This window comes from Glycine soja, chromosome 19 (assembly GCF_004193775.1).
Source record: "Glycine soja cultivar W05 chromosome 19, ASM419377v2, whole genome shotgun sequence".
In the NCBI taxonomy this organism is placed as follows: Eukaryota; Viridiplantae; Streptophyta; class Magnoliopsida; order Fabales; family Fabaceae; genus Glycine; species Glycine soja.
Genome location: NC_041020.1, coordinates 40596456 through 40618288, shown reverse-complemented (window position 1 = coordinate 40618288; position 21833 = coordinate 40596456). Strand labels below are relative to the sequence as shown.

Below are 21833 nucleotides of genomic sequence, written 5' to 3'. Positions count from 1 at the left end.
TGCAATGCAATCTTGATTCTTTCTTCCTTCGATTTTGTTTTCCGTTAAAAATCATTCTCTTCCATTCAGCTCTGTTCCGAATTCCGCTCAAGAACAAATTGCATGCATGTTTGGGAACTCAGAAAAAGAAAGCAAAGAAAATATATTAGCGTTCACATCCACCTGAAGGTAACTCAGATAACTATTTATTAACTCTTTTTAGTCTTTTATAATCATAGAATTTGTTCTTAATCTTGGAAACAAAGTTGGAAATTTATCCGTTATCATCATATTATGCGTTTGGTTGCTACGAAAATTGACAGATTATGCTATAGAATTTTAATTTTCATCGTCACTGAATCCGGTTTAATAATTTAGATTTACAATTCTGTTGTCCTGAACTGAATGGATTCTAAAACTTCGTTTCATGCTTCTGAATTGTATTGAGGACTGTGCTTGGTTATTGATATCATCTTTTAGAGTTGCATATTCAGATTTTGTTATTATTCTAAAATTAAGATCCATTTTAACTTAATTTGACGATGGACTAATTTTCTGATCATTCATTATATATTTGTTGTAATTGTTTTGGATAAACAGTGTTAGCTCTTCAGGATCTATACAGAACCTTTAACTACCCACCGATGCTCAAAGGATGGAATGGTAGCGATCCTTGTGGGGAGTCTTGGACAGGAGTTGCTTGTTCTGGACCATCAGTCATACAGCTGTAGTGCACAAAGTTCACTGATTATATTTCCTATTTAGATCATAGTTAATGTCACTAATAACTGTTAGTAATTCGCTCTGTCTACACGCACAAAATTTCAAGGATTAAACCTCACTGGGTATCTGGGAAGTATGCTATATAATCTACCTAACTTGAAGCAACTGTGAGAGTTTGTATGGCATTAGCCTCTTATCTGGATTTATTGTCAAGATCTGATATTTATTTATTTCCATGTTATGGTTTCTGCAGTGATGTCAATTCAAATAACATCGTGGGCGAAATACCATTCGGTCTAACCCCCAATGTCGTACATATGTAAGCCAGCTTATCTTCTTCACCTTGTCCCCCAGAATTAAATTCTATGCTTGCTGATAAGCATACCTGTACATGTATATATGTGTGTGTGAGAGTGCGCGCGTGTAGCGGTGTTGTTCTCATGATCATGATTTTGTATCGCAGAAATAAAATAAAGATTGTACCATTGCAACTATTTGAACCAAAATATCCCACACACTCATTGGGAATTGTAAAAATTTATGGCATCTGTGAGTTACATTAGGAGTAAAATGGAATTTTGTTCATTGATATGAAAAGGGTAAATATCCCACGTTTGCTATTTAGTTCCTGAGGTAAATTATGTTTTAAGTTATCTAAACTTGTTTCAAGTTACTGGCCATCAGAGATAATAAAAGGGGTGATATGAAAAGGTTTTTGTTGATTTACGGACCGAAACATGCAAGTTAAAATTTAGGACTAAATTGTGAGCAAGTATACTTTTCTAGGGTCCAGAAGGCTAGTTTACTTACTACATTATTGTTGATTTAGACTAAGCTCGGTAGAGATGGTACTACAAGGAAACATGCTTAACCTGCATATCAATTAAAGTTTATTCTTCACATTATCTCTTCTCTTACGCATGTCATAGTGATTGAGCTTTACTAATAGCTGTGAAATCATCATTGTCTTGCAGGAATTTAAACCACATGCAATTTACTACATGGACCCATTGGTGATGTATTTACTGGTATAGATAATCTCAAAGAAATGTATGTATTTTCCTCCTTGTTCTTTTGATGTATAAAATGAATAAGCAATTCAACCACTACAATATTTTAGGTACTTGAAAGTTGAAACCCTCCATATCCATGAGAAAAAATCTTGAATACAATCTAAACCTTTCCAATTTATAAATATTCTTGTTGGACCAAAATGGTATGTGGAAAACTATAACTACATAAAATATATTTAAGTAAAAGTAAATCATTCATCCAAAAAATAGATTAAAAAAAATCAAAATATAGATTGCAAGTCATCTTTACTGTTATCTTTTGTTGAATTAAGACAAATGATAGTTGAGAAGCGCCAGAGAAAGGCGGCTGCTTATAAAATTATAAAATATTTTCATAGGTTAGCTGAAGTCAAGCACTATGATAATACTATATAATGAAAATTGATTTGATGGAGTTGTGTGAAAAAAGACAGCCAAATGCAAACCCTTCGATTATTATTTTTCCAGAGAGAAGTGCTAGCAACACAAATTTTCAAACACATTATTATTAGGTGAAATTCACTAGGGAGCAGGACTCTCATGAATTCCACCCGATTTTAAAAGTCTGCCAATAACATCCTTCTTTGTTCAAATTTCATGGTTTGGATAGAAGTATGGTACTTGATAGAACATTATGGCGGAAGTTGATCCATGTAGCCGACCCCACCTAGTGGGATAAGGCGTTGTTGTTGTTGTTGTTGTTGTGTAAAGGATTATTTCCTTTCTTCAGGGACCTCTCATACAATAATTTCTCAGGAGATCTGCCGTGTTCATTTGGTTCCTTAAGAAACCTTGACAGATTGTTAGTTTCTTCTATCTGATGCCTTATTCATTTTTCTAATCTTGATTTATGTTTCATCATACACTTAAAGGCAGAATTATACTTTATTAGGGTCTGGTTTTTTATCTGTAAAGTGGTGCTTATGTGCAGGTTCCTGCAGAATAACGGATTCACTGGATCAATTACTAACTTGGCTGAACTTCCACTAACAGATTTGTAGGGTTATCATTCACATTTTCCCAATGTATATTTTCAGTTCTATAACTATTACTTTGCTCATTTGCCTATACTTCCAGGAACATTCAAGATAATCTGTTTAGTGGCATTCTTCCACAGCATTTTCAATCCATACTGAATTTATGATTAGTGATAACTATTTCAAGTGTTGATCACCTCTAGTTTCTTGCATCAAATGAAATAATGAACGTATAACATTGAATAATCACACTATACCTTCAATTAGGATTGGAGAGAATAAATTCTGTGTGGCGGACAACACTCCTCCCTGGAGTTTTCCTCTGGATACTGTATCAGTTGAGCATAACACTAGTAGCCCACCCACAAATCAAGCAAATGCCATAAAGAATTATTCCCCTCCCAGGGTAAGTGTGGCTACTCCCAGAGTAAATGAGGCTCCCCCTAGATTAAGTGAGGCTCTTCCCGGAGTAAATGAGGCTCCTCTCAGAGTAAGTGAGCACAAGAAGAAACGTATAGGTCCTGGAGGCATGGCATGTATGATTGGTGGAGGAACACTGGTGGCCACAGTGGTGGCACTCTTTGTTGCCAACCTGTTTGAATAAAATTCGTGAAGAGAGCCCAAACTCGAAGACCTCAGAAAGCAATCATGGCTCATTGCATTCTCATCCGACCAGTGCAACCATAGGTAATTCATACAGAAATGAATATGGACTGTGAGGCCCTTTATATGCCATCTGTCATGGTTGCAAACTGAGGTGCCCTTTTGAAAATCTAGAACAAAAAATACAAGTAAATTTTGATCTTATTGAAAATTCACTTCTACCTTTATATAAATTCAATTAGTATTTACTATACCATTCAATTTAGAATTTGTATGAATTCATTTATTATATCGTTAATCTTGCTTCTTTTTTTTTTCACTCTGGTGATAGGGATCTCTTCTACCGCACTAGAGGAGAGACAGAGCCCACAAATCCCCCCATTAATTTTGCATCCCTTTTGGGCCCTGTGGGATTGCCTTCCCTGACCATAACAATACAGAGGAGCCATTAAGAAGTTATTCCAGTACAAAATTAGATAATAAGAGGATGTTACTATAAGTTTTTCAGCAATAAGGATTGTATTTTATAAGTTATAGTAGCTAAAAGCTGCTTAAATTTCATAAACCAGCTGTTTCAAAGTGAATCAGAAGTTTGATAACAGTCTTCTTTAGTATGCTTATTGCAGGCATATATAGGTTCATTGATCGCTTAGGTGATTGTTGGAAATAGGCTAATGAGATTAATATTGAAGAGATATCTTAGCATTATGTAACTAGAGTTAGCTTAGTTGGTTAATCTCTACGTAACTAGAGTTAGTGTAGTTAGTTATGAGTTAGTTACTCTTGCAACTAACTATATCAATTGTAATAACCAACTTTATGAGCTAATTCATTCATGCTATTCTATATTTGTTTCTCTCTTTAACTTCCTCTGCAAGCTTTGCATTTATCCATGGCAGGCACAAGATTCATGATGGTATCATTGAAGAGCTCTGTTGTGCAACTCTCTGCTCTCGCTTCTTCTATAGTTTCCCTTCGATTTCTTCATCACGACTACCTATTCATCTTTGCAAGATCAATCTCTAAATATACACAACCCATACTATCTTCATCTAGGAGAAAATCCTGCAATTGCACTGGTTTCTCTAGTTCTTGATTCAACAAATCACAGCTCGTGGAGTCGATCAATTGAGTGCGAAAAATAAAGTTGAATTTGTCGATGGATCTATTCAAGGATGCATTGAACCATACACTTCATACAGCTTGGAAGAGGTGCAATAATATGGTGGTTTCTTGGCTTGTTTACTTAGTCTCACATTCGATAAGACAGAGCATCCTTTGGATGGATGATGCACGAGACATATGGAAGGATTTTAAGTCGAGGAATTCACAAGGGGATTTGTTGAGAATTTTAGAATTACAACAGGACATGGCATCTATCAAACAAGGTGATCAATCTATAACTGATTACTTTACAAAATTGCGAGTTATTTGGGATGAATTGGAAAGTTATAGACCTGATCCAGTGTGTTCATATGATCCAAAGTGTATGTGTGATGCTCTTACTAGTGTTATGGAGAGGAAGAAACAAGACTGGGCTATGTAGTTTTTTAGAGGCCTAAATGATCAATTTAACACTGTTAGATCCAATGTATTTGATGATGGATCCATTGCCTAACATAGCTAAGGTCTTTTCATATGCAGCAAGAGAGACAACTTGCCAGTAATGATGTAATGGGAAACATAAGTCTGATTAATGCAGCCAACACCAATTCATCCAACTTAGGAAATTCATGCACCTATTGTGGTAAAGACAATCACACTGTCGATAGGTGTTACATGAAGAATGGTTTTCCTCAGAATTATGCTTCCAAAGGAGGAAGAGGAAACCAAAGTGGCTTTGGCAGAGGAAACTTAGGAGGAAAAGGAAGCAAGCTTTGCACATATTGTGGCTTCACTAACCACACTGTAGATGAGTGCTATAGAAAGCATGGTTACCTTCCTAGACACAAGTTATACAAGTCTCTAGGTTCAAACATCAATAATATCAGTGCCGAGAAAGAAGAAAGTGATAGCTCAGCTCAGTAAAGGAAACAAGAAACACAAAATGAGGATGTGAAGCTAACCTCTCAACAGTATAAAGCTTTGATGACACTGCTGCAACAACAAAACACAATTCACAACAAATCCCATGTGAATCAAATTGGTACAATCAACAATAAAGGTAGTGCACTATCCATTACTTGTAGTGTAAGCAAGACAAGTCAAGATGAGTGGATCCTTGACTCAGGTGCCACAGATCATGTCACAGCCTTTCCTCATTTGTTTTCTTTATGTAAAAAGATAAACCTTGTGATTGTTAGATTCCATAACGATCATAAAGTCATTGCAACTCATGCATACATAGTTCAATTTTCTCAATCTTTATACCTAGAGGATGTTTTGTAAATATCTAGTTTTCAATTCAATTTGATTTCAATATTCAAATTGGTCTCTTCTTTGTCCTAAAAACTAACCTTCATGAATGACAAATGCTTTATACTAGATATACAAAACTTGTAGAGGATTGGTACAGTTGATATGATGAAAGGTCTTTATAGACTCAACATTGTTCCTCTCAAGCCTCATAGGGAATACAACTTCAATTCCATCATTATCCCTGTTTGTCCTAGTATTTCTAGCATTTTAGCTCTTTCATGTAATAAGAAACCCATAGATTTGTGGCATTTTAGACTTGTTCACCCATCTTATGAAAGATTGTTGTTGTTGAAACAATTTTATGTTGTTTTTACATCAGACAAACAATTCATATGTGAAACTTGTCATCATTCAAAACAAAAAAGATTGTCATTTCCTAATAGTGATTCTCATTCTTCTTGTGCTTTTGCTCTTATACATATTGATATTTGGGGCCCTTGCAATGTAACTTCTTTAAATGGCTACCAATATTTTCTCACTATAGTATATGATTATTCAAGGTTTGTTTGGGTTTTCCTTATGAATTCAAAAGCTGAAACACAATCTCCACTGGTTCCCTCCTCGGTCGTCCTCTTCTCACCTCGATGTTTCTTTATATCACATCTACACTTCTCGTGATGTTGATTCACCGTGAGGAATAAGTTACAAGCTTGAGCAGAAGACCCTAATTGGTTTTGTGTCAACCTTTGAAAAAAATCTTATCTGGTCAGTGTGGGTCCAAAATGCTATTGATTCTACCAAAGTCTCCCTCAAGCAAAATTTGGCGATCCTGGAAGAGAATGGGCAAGGGTACTAAAAGGTGCTAAGCACAGTGGCGTCCTTGGAGGCAGAGGTTGCCAAATAGAGGGTTATTACTCATCAAGTTTGGAGAGTGGGTAGCTAATGCCATTGTCGCCTTCATTGAAGCTGCGAAGTCGAACCACAAATTGTCTTCCAAGGTTGATAGTGCTTTTGCCAAGTTACTATGCACCAAATTAGATGGTCATGAGCTATTTAAGCACTGCAAAGGCTTGCAGAGGGAGAAAAATGAATTGGCTGGAGAGATGGAGAATACTGCTGCTGAGAAGGACAAGCTTGCCAAGGTAGTTGTTGACTTAAAGGCCAAGTTGAAGAAGTCAGAGTCCAGGTTGAAGGAGTCATAACAGAGGATGTCCAGGGAGAAGGAGGCCAACAAGGAGCTTGAAGAGAAGCCGCTGATGTACAAAAAGAAGGCGATTGAGTAGCATGAAAAGGGTTTTCATAAGGCGGTTAGGCAGGCCGGGTTCTTCCCTAGTAAATAAGGACCTTGGACACCATGAAGTTGGTGGTTATGATGGAGACAACCATGGGGTCGTCTTGGTTGATACCCTTGAAGTTTCTGTCGGTGAAAGTGACAGGACAGAGACTTTGTAGGGATGATAGGTCAACACAGTTGATGTCGATGTCCCTGATGGCATGGAGGTGACACTTTGGGGACTGACTGGATTGCCCTCGATAGTAAAATTCATTTGTAATAGTGTTGATTACCTCTCTGATTTGTTGGGCGGGCTCATTTTCCTGTTCTTTGGAGGTTGTTGCTCGCATCTTTGCTGGTGGTGTCTTTGTCTTCCTCGATCTTCTGCTCTGTCTCTTCTTCTGTTGGCACCGTGGTTTCTGTGGTGATCCTTTTGGTGTCCTTTGTGTCTTGCTCTTACTACATGACTGTCCAGCCTCTTCACTAATTAGGCTAGATACCTAGCCTGTATGAACTTTTTTATTTTGTCTTTTAGGGCCTAACAATTTTCTGTGTTGTGATCATAACTGCGATGATATTTGTAGTATTTGGTTCTGTCTAACCCTAACCTAGGAAGAAGTGGCAGAGGTATTTTTATGGGTACCTTCGCGTTGAAGGCTTCCTTAAGGATTGTAGTGCAATTGACCGTCAGAGGTATGTAACGCTCGTACCTGGGCCCTTTTGGGAGAGGTTGACGCTTGTCCATCTTGTGCCTTTTGTCCTACTTGTGTGAGTTGGGCTTGGTACCTCCTTCTCTCTCGTTTCGCTTTTGTCCAGTTTGTAGGACTTCGTTTTTGAACCTGGATATCCCTTCCATTTTGGATATAGTCTTTGGCTCGTTCATGCAACTCATCCCTGCTACTGGGTTTTTTTTTTCACAGACTGTCCGTAAACTTACCAGGCCGTAGGCCGATGAGCATGGACTGTAATGATACCTCTGGGTTGAGATTTTGGATATGAACGACAATGCGTCCAAACATGTCCATGAATTTCTAGAGAAATTCATCATCTTTTTGTTGTAGGCTGACCAAAGCAATCGATGTCATATGATGTGGCCGGCTTGTTGCATATTGAGAATTGAAACACTTAACAAGAGTGTCGAAGCTGTCGATGGACCAAAGGGACGTTGGGAATACACGGCACATGATTGCGTTGTCATTGGTGTATAAATTCGCCTGGGTGAGAAAAACGTCTAGATGTTCATCTGGATCAATGGTTTCATCATACCTCTCTTGGTTGAGTGGTTTTCAACTTAAGGGTATGTCAAATTCCTTGATACAGTCGACAAATGGGTGTCAACGAGTATTTCGCCTTTCAGGACGGTGTATGTGGGAGAGACTAGGATCATCTTGAGTATTGACTATGTGTCGGGGTGTGATTCCCCTTAAGTGTGTTCAGGCAATGTATGAGCAGAGTGTTCGTCGCCCTAGGGGCGTCTAATATGAGCCTCCAATTGATTGTGGTCAGTCTTTAGCTTTCTGAGCTCCTCCTCATGGCGTCACTCCATCTCCGTAATGCGGTTTTGGAGTTGTTGAAGAGTATCAGTATCTGTTGTGGTTGTTGGAGGAGGATTGAAGCCTTTGAAAGGGGTCTCACGTTTGAGGCTAGATTGTGTGCTAACCATAGGTGAAAAAAAGAGGTTGCGAGGTATGTTTTACTGCGGCCCTACGGTGGACACCAAATGTACTTACCAAAATCTGGAGCAGTCCCACGTCATGGTGGATGTGGACAAGGTGGGCTCCTAGATCTCGCACGTCGGACTGAGAGTTCCTTTTGTTAAGAGGACAAGATGGGGGGACCTTAAAAATAAAAGATTTCGACGCTCAAGTAAGTACATGAGTTAAGAGAGTATGAGTGAGTATAAAAAGAGTGAGATGAAACTTGATACTTATATAATAGAGTGAGAGCTGCGAGTCCTTATTTGTAAGGATTGTTACGGTGGTGTAACAATCCATGCAAATAGTGACTAGCTTATAGATAATAACTAATAGATAATTATAACTTATAGATAATGTGTAGCTTATAGATAATAGAATGCCTGCCATGAGATAATGTGTGTGTGTGTGATACTAACATAAAAGCTGCATCCTTTCAATTCCAACTGGGTGACATTAACGTGCTAGAAGTTTGAGGTTGATTTTTGTTGTGGCAATTTTCTCTAGTAAATATGAGGAACATGTTTTTTTTTATTTGTTTGTACATGAGTGGGATGTGGAAACTGTAACCAACCCAATTAGTTTTGTCACAGGCAATAACTCTAGTGATACATGATTAATAGATAATAATTACACAAATCACACGACCAATGACCATAAGTTTTTTACAATGTTTGATAACACCATTGTTTTCAAAGTGAAGAGTAATGAAAATGGTGTTTTCTTACTGGCCTAGGAAAAAAGTGGGCACTTGCTATAGAAAGCTTAACATGTTTGAAACATATTTATGATATCTTATATGTGCATGATATAAAATCAAATCTAATAAGTATTGCACAATTGATTGAAAAAGGCTTTAAAATCATATTTGAACCAAATATGTAAAAGAAAATATGTATTTAAGGTAAAAATGATAGTTATTCCCTCTATGTTCCTTTTTAACCATCACATTTTTGAAATTTTTTTGTTTTTATATTTTATTATTTTAAAAGTTTAAGATAACAATAATTATTTTTTTGTTAATTATATTTATATCCTAACTTTTCAAATGAAAAGGAGTAAAAATAAGAAATCTCAAAACTATTTTATTAAGATAAAAAAAAGTTTATTATATTTTTTGGTTTCTATGTAGAAACCTCAAAAGACAAATAAAAAAGAATGGAAAGAGTATAAGATATGCTCTAAATTGGATGGAGGAGGGGGGAATAGATTTTTCAACAATTGTTAGCAACACTGAATTATGACACGAGACTTGGACATTTTTCATTTTGTTGGACTCTTGAAGATCATAGATATCCATCATCTTATTCTATCAACATTACTCTTCACTATAAAGGCATATAAAAGTGACCTAGCAACGGAAACCAACTATCACTAAAATTCTAATTCTATTTTCACTCAACCTTTTCTTAACTTTGAATGCTTCAATCCTTAATAATAGCACCATATAACACTCATCCTGAAAACTCATCTTAAGAAAACTCCTACATCAACATATTAATCCTACTAGTTCATGAGAAAAACCTGATCATCAATCTTAAATTACTATGGAACACATAGATAAAAATAAAATAACAATACTCATTAAGATTAACCTAATAATAAAGAGTTTTAAATGATTTATATGAAATTCAAAATTTAAACCTCGTTATCCTCGTTATATTCTAGAAAATACCTTTTACTCTTAAGGTAGAAAACCACTCTGAAATAAAACAAAATTCATTTACAATTGCTAAAATTCCGAATTTTATAAAATTCATAATCAAATGTTATTAAATAAAATTAAATAATTGCTGCTTTTATATTTCACGAATATAATAATGTTATTGAACAAAAATCCATCATGTGATAATTTTGTAGTGATAATAAAATAATATAGAATTGTTTCTCTCAGCAAATAGTATCAGAAAATAATAACATATTGAAGGATAATTAATTTAAAAGGTTAGAATATTACAAAATCAACATATAAACAATTAATTAATCATATCATATAAATATACATTTTTAAGCAAAAAACGTTTTTTCTGTAGAATACTTAACATGTTAATTTGAAGGATAATTAGTGACATATTATTATGCCAATAATTTTAGTCATATTACTTGTCAGAATTTTTTTAGTATGTTTTTTTTTAAAATAAAGTATATTTAAAAAAGAAATTGAAAATATAATAAAATTTTCTCAACAAGAATAGTGTAGGCAAAAGTAACTGCAGCAGCGCTGAGTCGAGGGCGTTCAGTGTTCACCACAGTTTACACACGAGTACCCATTTTCTCTTCTCAATTTCTCAGAGGTACCTATTTATCTTCTCACAACTAACTCTTTCTGGTTTTTCTTCATCCACATCGCATTTCTGTGTCAATTTCTCTTCTCTAAAACCCATTCGTACCTTCTTCATACATCTTTTTAGGGTTTTCAATCTGATTTCTCTTTTTAAGTAGCACACGCCCTGGATATGAGTGTGTGTGTGTGTGATTATTCATACTCGTTTTTATGATTTTTAATATTTAAATGCGTCGTTCTCTGTTGCTGATGTTTCCAATGTTATTTTCCGGTTTGGAGTTCATTTCTTTCTGGATCGGTTGTCGTCTTACCGTAGAATTGGTTCGGCGTATTTCTACTTGTTATTAATGCCACCACTGTTTCCAGCAATTCTGTTTTTTTTTTTTTTTATCAATGGAAAAATGTTTACTGAGGTGTTTTAGAAATGTATTAAAATCATTTTGTTATTTGGAACCTTAATCTCGTGTTTTTGGACTTGGTTTCTATCAAAATGGTTTTTGTTGGGAGAGGTTAAAACTGTTTTTCCTGTTCTGTTTGAGTGGTAATTGGTTGTAGTCTACAATATTGTGATGTGACTTTATCTTCTGACATGCTTAATGGGTGGTGTTAATATTTTGTTAGTGTGCAGAGAAAATCATGGTGGACGCAGCAGAACGTAGGTACTTGGAGGATGACGATTCATCACTCATGAAAACTATTAAGGGGGCAACAACTGGTTTAGTTGCTGGCACTATCTGGGGGACCGTAGTTGCCACCTGGTATGATGTCCCTCGTGTAGAGAGAAATGTTGCTCTTCCAGGGCTGATTAGGACTTTCAAGATGATGGGCAACTATGGTTTGACCTTTGCTGCCATAGGAGGAGTCTACATAGGTGTGGAGCAGTTGGTGCAAAACTATAGGATGAAGAGGGATTTAGTCAATGGAGCTGTTGGCGGATTTGTTGCTGGTGCAACTATTCTGGGTTACAGAGGTAGCCCTTTCCTCTAATAAATGTTTATATTTGGGAATTGGCATATTTTAATATCTCGATTCTGAAATGTTGCTACTGTTATTGAGCTATGTATATTTTCTCATATAATATAATTAAAATATGGTAATGAAGCCGCATCACATGAACAAGGACTTGATCCACTTTCTGAAAATTAGTCCATTTTGAACATTTATCTTCTTTTTGACATGATTGCGTCATTGTGCTAGATGCATTGGCACTTTTGATGTCTTGCAGGGAAGCCAATCTATCATTGGCTCCTTCTTTGGCTTGCAAGAATTGATCTTCTTGTGGTTGTATGTGTGTGTTTGTAGAGGGACAGGTATCTGTGACCAACCCTTTCTTCAATATCCCTCATGTCATTTTAGGTTGTCATAGAAAGCTTGTTCTTTTGTGCTTTTTCACTGTCACTCAAGGATCCTTATATTGGGAGGTTTATTGTCCCACAAAAGAAGCTGAGTTATACCTTCTGGATTGCTTTCATTCAATTGTGCATGGTTCATTGGTTGGTGGTAGCATGATGTTTTATGAGAGCATGAAATGGAATTTTGTAAGAACTAGGAGGCTATAAGTTGTAACCCATGTTATAGGTTGCAGATTCACTTTGCATTTTACCCCCATGTTATACAACACAACAACAAAACTACAACAAAGTCTTATCCCACTAGGTGAGGTTGGCTACATGGATGAAACAAAGCCATTCTGCATGGTTAAAAACCAAAGCTATGGGAAAATTATATTCCCCCATGTTATAGTAGGAACTTCATGTTGTGTTGGGCAGGAAAATGCCGACAAGAGAATAAAATCAATGTAGTAGAGCTTCAAATGTCTGTTATTGGTATTAAGATTTTTTGTGGAAATCCTTTACTTCAAGTTCTGACTTCTTTATTACTTGTGTTGGATTATTTGTTCCATTTTTCAGAGGGTTTTGGAGAGAAAGGGAATGGAGGGTGAAACTTTCATTCTTGAATTAATAAAGTTTTATGATGTATAAAAATGAATTAAGGGTGATTGGAACGTTTTGTGAGAATATATTATTTTGTTCCTCTCATTCTAGAAATTTCTTAAATCAGAAAATATTTACTTGAGATGAAAGATTTATCCTCCCTTTCCTTTCACTTCAAAACCCTCCTAGCTAACTTCCAAGCATACTCTAAACATTTGTTAGTTTCTTGTCATCACTATTGTCTTATGCTGCAAACTTTATGTTTCTTATGAGTCTGTCCATTTGTCTGCCTATACAGGGGATCATTTTAATTTTGATCCTGGTTGACCATTTTGACATTTTGTACATGGAATACCCCATTATTAGCAACCTTTTGCATTTTTGCTTGTTATCAGCTGCAATGGTCTAATTTAAACATGGTTCCTGAGGATGATGTTCAACCCTTCTTTTATAACCTTCTTATGAAGTGTGCTAAGTTACCTTTCTGGATCTAATTAATTACGAAAACCAGGATTACTAACTTCATAATCCAAAATAAGTCACCCTGGATCTGCTGTTTTTCTAGCAAGCTTTATGTTCTGTTCATTCTATTGTAGGAAGGAGCATCAAAACTGCACTTTCTGCTGGATCAGCATTGGCATTCACATCTGCATTCCTTGATTTCGGTGATCAGACAATAAAACATGATACTGGGAAGGAGTACGCGGCTTACACCACAAAGAAAAGACCCAGTACTGAAGCATAATTGTTAATGTGCACTTTTATGATTGAAGACATTTCAAGTTGATAGGAAAGAGTGGATCACTCTTTTGTTGACCCAGTTGTTTGTTGAGTTGGAATTACATACTGGGCTATCTTTCCATATTGTTTCTTTTGTAAGTTGCTGGTGCTGAACTGGTTAAATTCCAATAAATGTGCTATTGTGTTAGTTCACCATAACAAATTACTCAATAGACGATTCTTCCTTGGATGGAGTGAATGAAACCAAGAAGCGGAAAATTGTAGAGATTGGTGTTAAGGCTGAGATTCTCAATACAATTTGAATCATGATTCTTAAGGTATGTTGATACTGCACCAACGATTATGGTGACTAGATTTCGCTTTTCTACTATTCAAGATATGAAATAATGAAAAACAGTGTGAAGAAGAGACCTCGAGCTGAATTTCCTATCTACGTACCCCATTGCCCAGAGGCTCTTCGCTATGCGAAGGTATGGGGGAGGGATGTTGTATGCAGCCTTACCCTTGCATATGCAAAGAGACTGTTTCCGGATTCGAACCCATGGCCAACAAGTCACCAAGACACAACTTTACCGCTGCACCAGGACCTCGAGCTGAATCATTTTACAATTTCTCGCATCTTACGCAGGTGGAGAACTTTTACGCTAGAACATGTGTTCAGGAGAGAAATATATAAGGTTTAGCTTCCGACGTAAACAATAAACTAAAATGCAAAAGTGTTCAGGTCTCTTTGATTCCTTTTGTGCTGAAAGAGGTTGTTTTCACTGACATGAACATTCAAGTTGTTGGATGTTTAACATAAAAGGGCTTATGTTACGCATACAAAGGACTTGTGTTCATGAATTTACTCAAGTTTTTATAACATGCTACTTATGAGATTGAGGTCCATTGACAAGAAAGGAAAAGAGTGATGATTACTTTATTTCTTGATTTCAAATACTTCTATAGAAAAATATAAAAAAAATGTGTTTTTACTATTTTATTTTATCATTTTTTAATATAAATCTTTATAAACAAGATTTTTTTTCAAGTCAAACATGCTTTAACAGATTCTATCCTAACTCGAATTAGAGTCTCATTAGTCAAATTAGTTTGACCTGATATATATTAAAAAATATAAAAATAATATAACTAAGTAACTAACATAATTTAATCTTTCAATACTTTAAATTTAAAATGATTATCATTATAAAGTAGCTAATATCTCAAATAACAACTAACATGCCAATACAAGTCCATAAATAAGTTTTAAACACAAACAACCATCTAATGTCTTAAAAATAATCACAAGTTCACAAAAAATAACGTAGAAGAAGTTCATAATTTTTTTAAAAAAAGAGCAACATCAGATTCAACCAAAGGCCCACCTCGATTCAACCAAAAGAACTATCATAGTTCAATCAAATACCCACTCGGTCCAACCTAGGATTACATTAATTCTAATGCATTTTTTATCCTCTTAACAAATCAAACCGATGTGTCCATTGGATTTCGATTAGACCACTGGGTCCGCTTTGATTATTAAAATGATGCTTAAAGAACTCTCAATAATAAATGAGGGACTATAACAAGAAGAAATGGATAATAATTAATAAATTTTATGGATAATGAGATGAATCAAAATTTAACTTTGATCTCTGAATAACTTTTTTTACTCTATTATACAGAAAAAAAAACTAAAGTTTATTTACTTGAGTTACACCACGCGCATATACAACCCTGATATTTGACGTTTCTTGTTTTTTGAAAGAGCTATTTAAGGTTTATTAACTTTGTTTGTTGTCTCATATTGTAGCTAAAATGAATGATTCGGTGACTTTCGCTTGTTCTGCTATAACTATTTGCTTCAGTTTATTAGAAACAAAATAACTTTTATTTTAATTTCAAATTAAATTTTAAGTGTTACTATCAAATATACACAAGATGTTGTAGCTCTTGAGCTAAACAGCTGTTACTGTGAGCCTTTACCAACTGTCATATTAGAGAATGACATCCTAGGAATAGGAAATGGTATATATTAGAAAATTTTCCCAAAAGATATGTATTTTAGGAAAAGATAAAAGAGAAGGTGTATTTTGGGGAAAAAAACCTATCCTTGTCCTTGAAGAAGTTATAGAATATTCCAAGGCTTAAGATTAGAGAAGCGCATGTGTCTCTGATCATAGATATTTTCCACGTGGCAGAAAACCATTGCTGATCCCAAATTTCATGGCCCACTAAATTTAACAGGTGGCTTGAGATGAGTTCAGCTTTGAAAGCCTACTTCACTGGCACAGATATGAGTGACAAACTATCTCGTACAATGGCAGGAACTGGTTTCTCCACCTCCTGTCTTTCCTCTTCCAGGTAACTAATTAACTCATGTTCTTATGTTTCATTTTTATTTAACATCTTCAATGTTATACTTATAGTGATAGCATAACAAAACCCCAAGCAAACAACTCTATTTTATCTTGGGGTATTTAAAATTGTATATTCTGCCTTACAAATTAACCATGCTGGGGGTGAAGGGAAAGTTGAGTTAATGTTTGAAAATCTATGTATGTATGTGGACATGGTTGTGAGGGATTAAGGTTGTGTTTTCAGCAACTTAGGGACATGTTGGTTGGTATTAAAAACTCACAATGCAAGGGCCGTGCCAGGGAAACTACCTGGAACTGTAAGGAGAAGATTGTCATTAATAAAAGCAGAAGTGAAGTATGTGAACGCTGAAAAGGCTAAGGAACTTGTGGAAGCTGATGGATATACTGTTCTTGATGTGCGGGACAAAACTCAGTTTGTGCGAGCTCACATAAAATCTTGTTCTCATGTGCCTCTTTTTGTTGAAAACAAAGACAATGATCCCGGTATGGAGTTTCTCCTTCCCAAAGATTTTATGTGTGAATGTTTTCGGCTTCAATTTCTTTACTTTTGTGACATTCACTTTCTGTAGGTACTATTATAAAAAGGCAGCTGCACAATAATTTTTCTGGGTTGTTCTTTGGGTTACCATTCACTAAGCCAAATCCTGAGTTTGTGCAATCTGTTAAGAGCCAGTTTCCGCCTGAAAGTAAACTCTTGGTTGTATGTCAGGAAGGACTGAGGTTAGTTTATGATTTCCTACACAATTTGATTGCTAATCATTTATACAAAATGTCTATGGTCATGGTGACAGGAAACTAGCATATATTTAGGTCCTTAACTTCCCCTTCTTGGAACATGGAGACCCTAACTCTGATTTAGTTCATTTGTTCCTTATTTATGTTGGCTTCCAAAATTACATACTCCAAATATGATTCTGTAATATAATCACTATGTGCAGTCTGAAATCTAAATGTTTGATGAAAAAGAACTAGGAGGAGATGTAGCTTTGGTTTGATTATTCAATACTAATTGGTCACTTAGAAGTGAGTGAAGAAATGCCAGTGCTGTTCTACGAGGGTATTAGCTTAGAAGAAGTGCTAAGCACACGTATTTGAGAGTGTGTTTTGAAGGTACTCTAGCTTGGAAATAAAAACTCATCGAAAACTGTTGATGATATAAAAACATCTCTTGGCCTTTGCCAAATAGCTCAATTCTAGGATGATTGGTTTTGGATAAAATATGTTTTCGATCCCTAATAAATACCCGAATTTTGTGTTTGTTTTTAATAAAAAATTTTTTTGCATTGAGTCCATAATAAAACAATATTTTTGTTTTTGGTTGTTGACACTTTTTTTAGTATCTGATAAATTAACGAATTTTATATTTGCTTCCTAGTAAAAAAAATTCATTTGTTATTAGTCTTTTTTGAAGGGATTAATTACAAATGAAAAAAATTATCAGGAAACAAACACAAAATTTGATAATTCATAGGGAGTAAAAAAAAGTGCCAAGAACCAAAAATAAAATTTTTGTTTTATCAAGGAGAAAAAACAAAGAAAAAAATTATTATGGAGCAAACACAAAATTCGGGTAATATTAGGGTCACAAACATATTTTAGCCTTTGGTTTTTGACAAAGTGAAACACCATAACTACTTCTGGCATTGCCTATGGAGTGCTGTTAAATTCTCTGGTAGAATCAGATGCATATATAGTTTGTGATTAAAACATTGATCTGAGGTGTACTTCTTTTTGTATAATGGAAGATGAAGGTTCCTGTGTTTTGAATAAGAAGGAAAGATCAAGAGTTGTAAGTGATGACAACTATCATTCCCAGTTATGCTACATTGCTCTTTAGGACCTAAACCATTCCTATTAAATAAGGGAAAAGAAAGTTGCTGAAAATTATTCTTAGTTGGAGGTAATTTTGTTGATATAATCCATTTATGATAGTATTACTGTGAAAAACCTCTCAGTTATGTTAGCCAGAGTAATGTACAAGAATTTATTCTATAAGCTTATACAGCTATATATTATAATCCATCTCTAAAGCCACAAACTAAAAAGTAACTGTAGTTTGTTTGCATTGGGAAGAGAGGGGTGTAACGTACAAGATATCTCAATAACACTGTTCCATTCTTGGACAATCTAAGAAATTTGTATTCATCCTCGTAGTTTCATTGCCTATTTTTCTTCAACCTTTTATGACATTGTAGGCCATCTAAGGTGGTATTTATCTCAGCTTAGTCAAATCTATGAAATAAGACCAAGGCCTTTGCCTATATATGAATGGGTTCCTTACTTCAACGTTCTGCACAAATGCTTTTAGTGTCAAACTGCCAAGGTCTCCCCTGTGTTGTAACTACTTAGAGAAGCCGAGAGTCCATCATCCAATATTTTAAAAACCTTCCATGCAAGAGAATTTCATGGTAACTTCATTAAATGGGAGATTGAATGATGCGACAGAAAAGATTATATGCATGAGATTTTAGAGTTTAAAAAGAGAAAGTAGAGTTGCTCTTGAACTCATTTTGCTAGCAAACCATCTGAAGTTATATGCTGATATTGACCTTTCAATAGAAGTGAGTTTTAATCCAAGAATGTAATATTATGCATCATCAATTTTAGCCTCTGTGTGATTTAAATTTTCATATTCAAGCCACTAGGGTCGGGCTACTGGGAGGCATGGGGTTCAAACCTCAATGCCAGTGTTGTACCCAAAAGAAAAAAAGAATCATATTCTACTCGAGACTAGACAAAAGCTACCTGAATAATTTACTAACAAGGACAAGCATTATGTGTGTTTGGGGATTCTTAGCAAGTACACTCAATTACTTTTGGTGATAGTTTGCTGGTACCAAGAGTGAATTGTTCTGCTAAATCCTTTGTGAACCAACATAATATTCAGCATAAATCCTTAAGAATGTTAGTTAAGAGTTGATGATAGCAAATTATGTTAGTCATTGCCTCAAGGACTTGAAGATGTCTTACATGTGGGGACAAAAAGATGCATCAAAATCCTATAAATTTGCATGACTTGAATTTTCACTGTACTTGCATCGAGTTTTAATAGACTAATATAAGAATTTGAGATTTTCTTTCTTTGTCAAGGTCTGCTGCAGCAGCAAGTAAGTTAGAAGAAGCTGGTTTCGAAAATATAGCATGCATAACATCTGGCCTTCAAACTGTAAAACCAGGTTTAGTAATTATTTGACTTGTGTTTAGAAGTTAACTTATCTTTTAGGATAACATTAAACTATTTCTACTCTGTAGGGACTTTTGATTCTGTAGGGTCTACAGAGTTGGAGAATGCCGGCAAAGCTGGCTTGGTGACAATCCAAGGAAAAATCTCAACTGTGCTGGGAACTATTCTTGTTTGTAAGTCTTTTTTTCCAAGATTTTTGTATTACTATTTTTTATGCTCGTATTGATTTTTTTTTAAATGAAAATTTTCAGGTGCATATATATTCGTTACCTTCTTCCCTGACCAAGCAGAGAAGCTATTCCAATTGGCCCCTACAGGCTAAGCCTAATAAATCCATTGTAGTCTTTCTTGATTTTGTTCTTCCTCACTCATTATGCATTTATGCATGTAGCATAATTAAGGAACGTGTGATTAGAATTGAGGGGAAAAAACATGAAATGTGAATAAAGTAATGTAAGAATTAGTAATGTGAGTATATGGCTATGATGCTCAAGAAACCAAATGGTTTATATCACTGGTAGTATTCTCCATTAAGCAAGAAGTATACCCATTTCCATTGTTTAAGATACCAGTTATTTCGAATTTACGTTCCTAGGGAAGTATGTTGCCTTGTACTGGATGGCATAACCCGCTAGATTGCCTTCATCTGTACTTACAAATGACTTTGTTGACACATTTGAATTTTGAATCCTCTAATGAGATTGTATTAAATGTATATTCACTCCGTTGTAATTATTGTGTAAGAAAAACTTTTTTGTCCCAATATATATATAATTGACATTTTAATTTTTCAATGTAACATTAATTATTTTTTTTACTTATATCTCTTATTTATATATATATATATATATATATATATATATATATATATATATATATATATATATATGATAAAATACATAACTTAAAAATAAATTAATGATGATATAAGGTTAATTTAATAAATTACTACTTTCTTCATCTATTTAATATTTTTTTTTAGTATGTGTAAAATTACTCAGGATGACTATTATTTTAGAACCCAGAAGCAATCATTGTGAAAGTAATGATATACCACATTATTGTGAAGGCAATAAAATAAGAGAAGAATTATTTTAGAATTTTTATCTTAATAAAAGTTGACTTAAATTACAAAATTCATATATGTGTCTGATTACTTTAATGATGTTATCAGTTGATAACAAAATTCTTATATATGTGATTATTTGAGATTAAAATAAAATTCTAGAGATGGTTAACTTAATTTTGGCATTATATCACCAATGTTCTTGATTAAGAAACTTGTATATAATAATGGCAAGCAAGTTGTCGATAAAATTTTAAAATGACATTTTCTTTTGATCCTATTTTTTTTTTATCTTTATCATTTAGAAAAGACAAGAAAATTTTAGGATAACAAACATTCTCTAGAATTTTACTTAAATTCAAACCCATAATTGATGATAAAACTAGAATAAATATTTTTTGTTTCCTACTCACACAAGTCCATATCCTTGCTTTTTTTATCAATCTCTAATTCTAATATAGTTTGATATTATGGTGTCAATATAGACCAAAATTCCGTTAGGGTCCAATTCTGAACAAGAATAAATACAAGGGCTTTGCAATTTTGATTGATTACAATTTTGTATATTCCATTTATTATAAAAGTTCCCAAAGAATTCATTAGAGGAAGGTTTTCAACAAAAATAGTTTGTTCTCATATGTCCCTACTACTTTTCCAAATTAATCCCACATATGCAAGTAATTCATATACATCATCTTTTTCGTTTATCAAGGATTCTAATAATTGATATGTTTCTACATATAATTGAAATTCAATTTTTTGATCTATATCCTCAATTTTTGGAAACTTAAAAAGCCCTTCTGATAAGTCCCCATCAATGAACCTACAAAACCCTTCAAATTGTATCTAATTCAATTCAGGTAGTCTAGACATTCCTTCATTTCCATCCCCAAACATTTTCAATTTTCTCATGAATTTTATCGAAAAATATCCCACTGATTTATGTCATTCTTCATCAAACCACATAAATCAATTTAGCAATACTGAAATATCTATTTTTTATGCTAAATTACATGAAATTTTAACTAATCCCGTGTATGAAATACCTATTATGAAAAGAGGAATAAATAAAATAAAATTTTATACTCAATTTCTAAGGAAGGAATTTACAATAAAACAAATAGATAGAATCTAAATTCTAATCTCAAAATGGAAATGAATTGAAAATTTCGATCTAAATTTTAAGACTTTTTTTTCATTTTAAGAAATATAAAAAAAAATGCATTCCATTTCTATCATTATTATAATATTCTATATTCCAAATCAATTGGATACTAGAAAAAATGAATTTGGGATTGTAAAGAAAAGAAATATTTTTAACTATTTTTTTTGGAAAATACGATTAATATAATTAGAGTGCGTAATGTGTAATTAAGGCTTTTGTATTTTTTAAACATGTATAGATTAAACTCTAGCTATAGATCTATCTCCAACTTTATTGCAGTCATATTTGTTGGGCACAACACATAACATGTCATGCTTCTACTTATTTTGCAATCTTTCTATTCAATAAATTGTCACTATAAAGTATACGCAATTTTTCTATTCAATAAATTGTCACTTTAAAGTATTCAATAAATTGTTCGGGACAGCACATAACAT

General features: G+C 34.2%; 2 protein-coding genes and 1 long non-coding RNA gene across 4 annotated transcripts; all 3 read left to right on the top strand.

The window, feature by feature from the left end:
* LOC114400025 lies at positions 1-4072 on the top strand. The gene is made up of 6 exons (XR_003663886.1): positions 1-168; positions 580-1021; positions 1677-1752; positions 2485-2556; positions 2686-3418; positions 3666-4072. It is a non-coding gene; the product is annotated as an uncharacterized LOC114400025 (long non-coding RNA).
* Positions 4073-10839: 6767 nt separating this feature from the next.
* Positions 10840-13938, top strand: LOC114400803 (outer envelope pore protein 16-3, chloroplastic/mitochondrial-like). 2 transcript variants are annotated; one of them, XM_028363438.1, is made up of 3 exons: positions 10840-10953; positions 11565-11913; positions 13474-13938. In XM_028363438.1, the coding sequence occupies exons 2-3, from the start codon at positions 11580-11582 to the stop codon at positions 13620-13622; spliced, it is 483 nt and encodes a 160-aa protein (XP_028219239.1). In that variant the 5' UTR covers positions 10840-10953; positions 11565-11579; the 3' UTR covers positions 13623-13938. The 2 variants fall into 2 exon arrangements, with proteins under 2 accessions (XP_028219239.1, XP_028219240.1); XM_028363439.1 differs by having other exon boundaries at positions 10844-10953; positions 11572-11913; positions 13474-13934.
* A 1867-nt stretch (positions 13939-15805) lies between these two features.
* LOC114398290 (rhodanese-like domain-containing protein 9, chloroplastic) lies at positions 15806-19882 on the top strand. The gene is made up of 6 exons (XM_028360473.1): positions 15806-15964; positions 16205-16464; positions 16551-16701; positions 19072-19157; positions 19234-19338; positions 19417-19882. The coding sequence occupies exons 1-6, from the start codon at positions 15858-15860 to the stop codon at positions 19485-19487; spliced, it is 780 nt and encodes a 259-aa protein (XP_028216274.1). The 5' UTR covers positions 15806-15857; the 3' UTR covers positions 19488-19882.
* The last annotated feature ends 1951 nt before the right edge of the window (positions 19883-21833 follow it).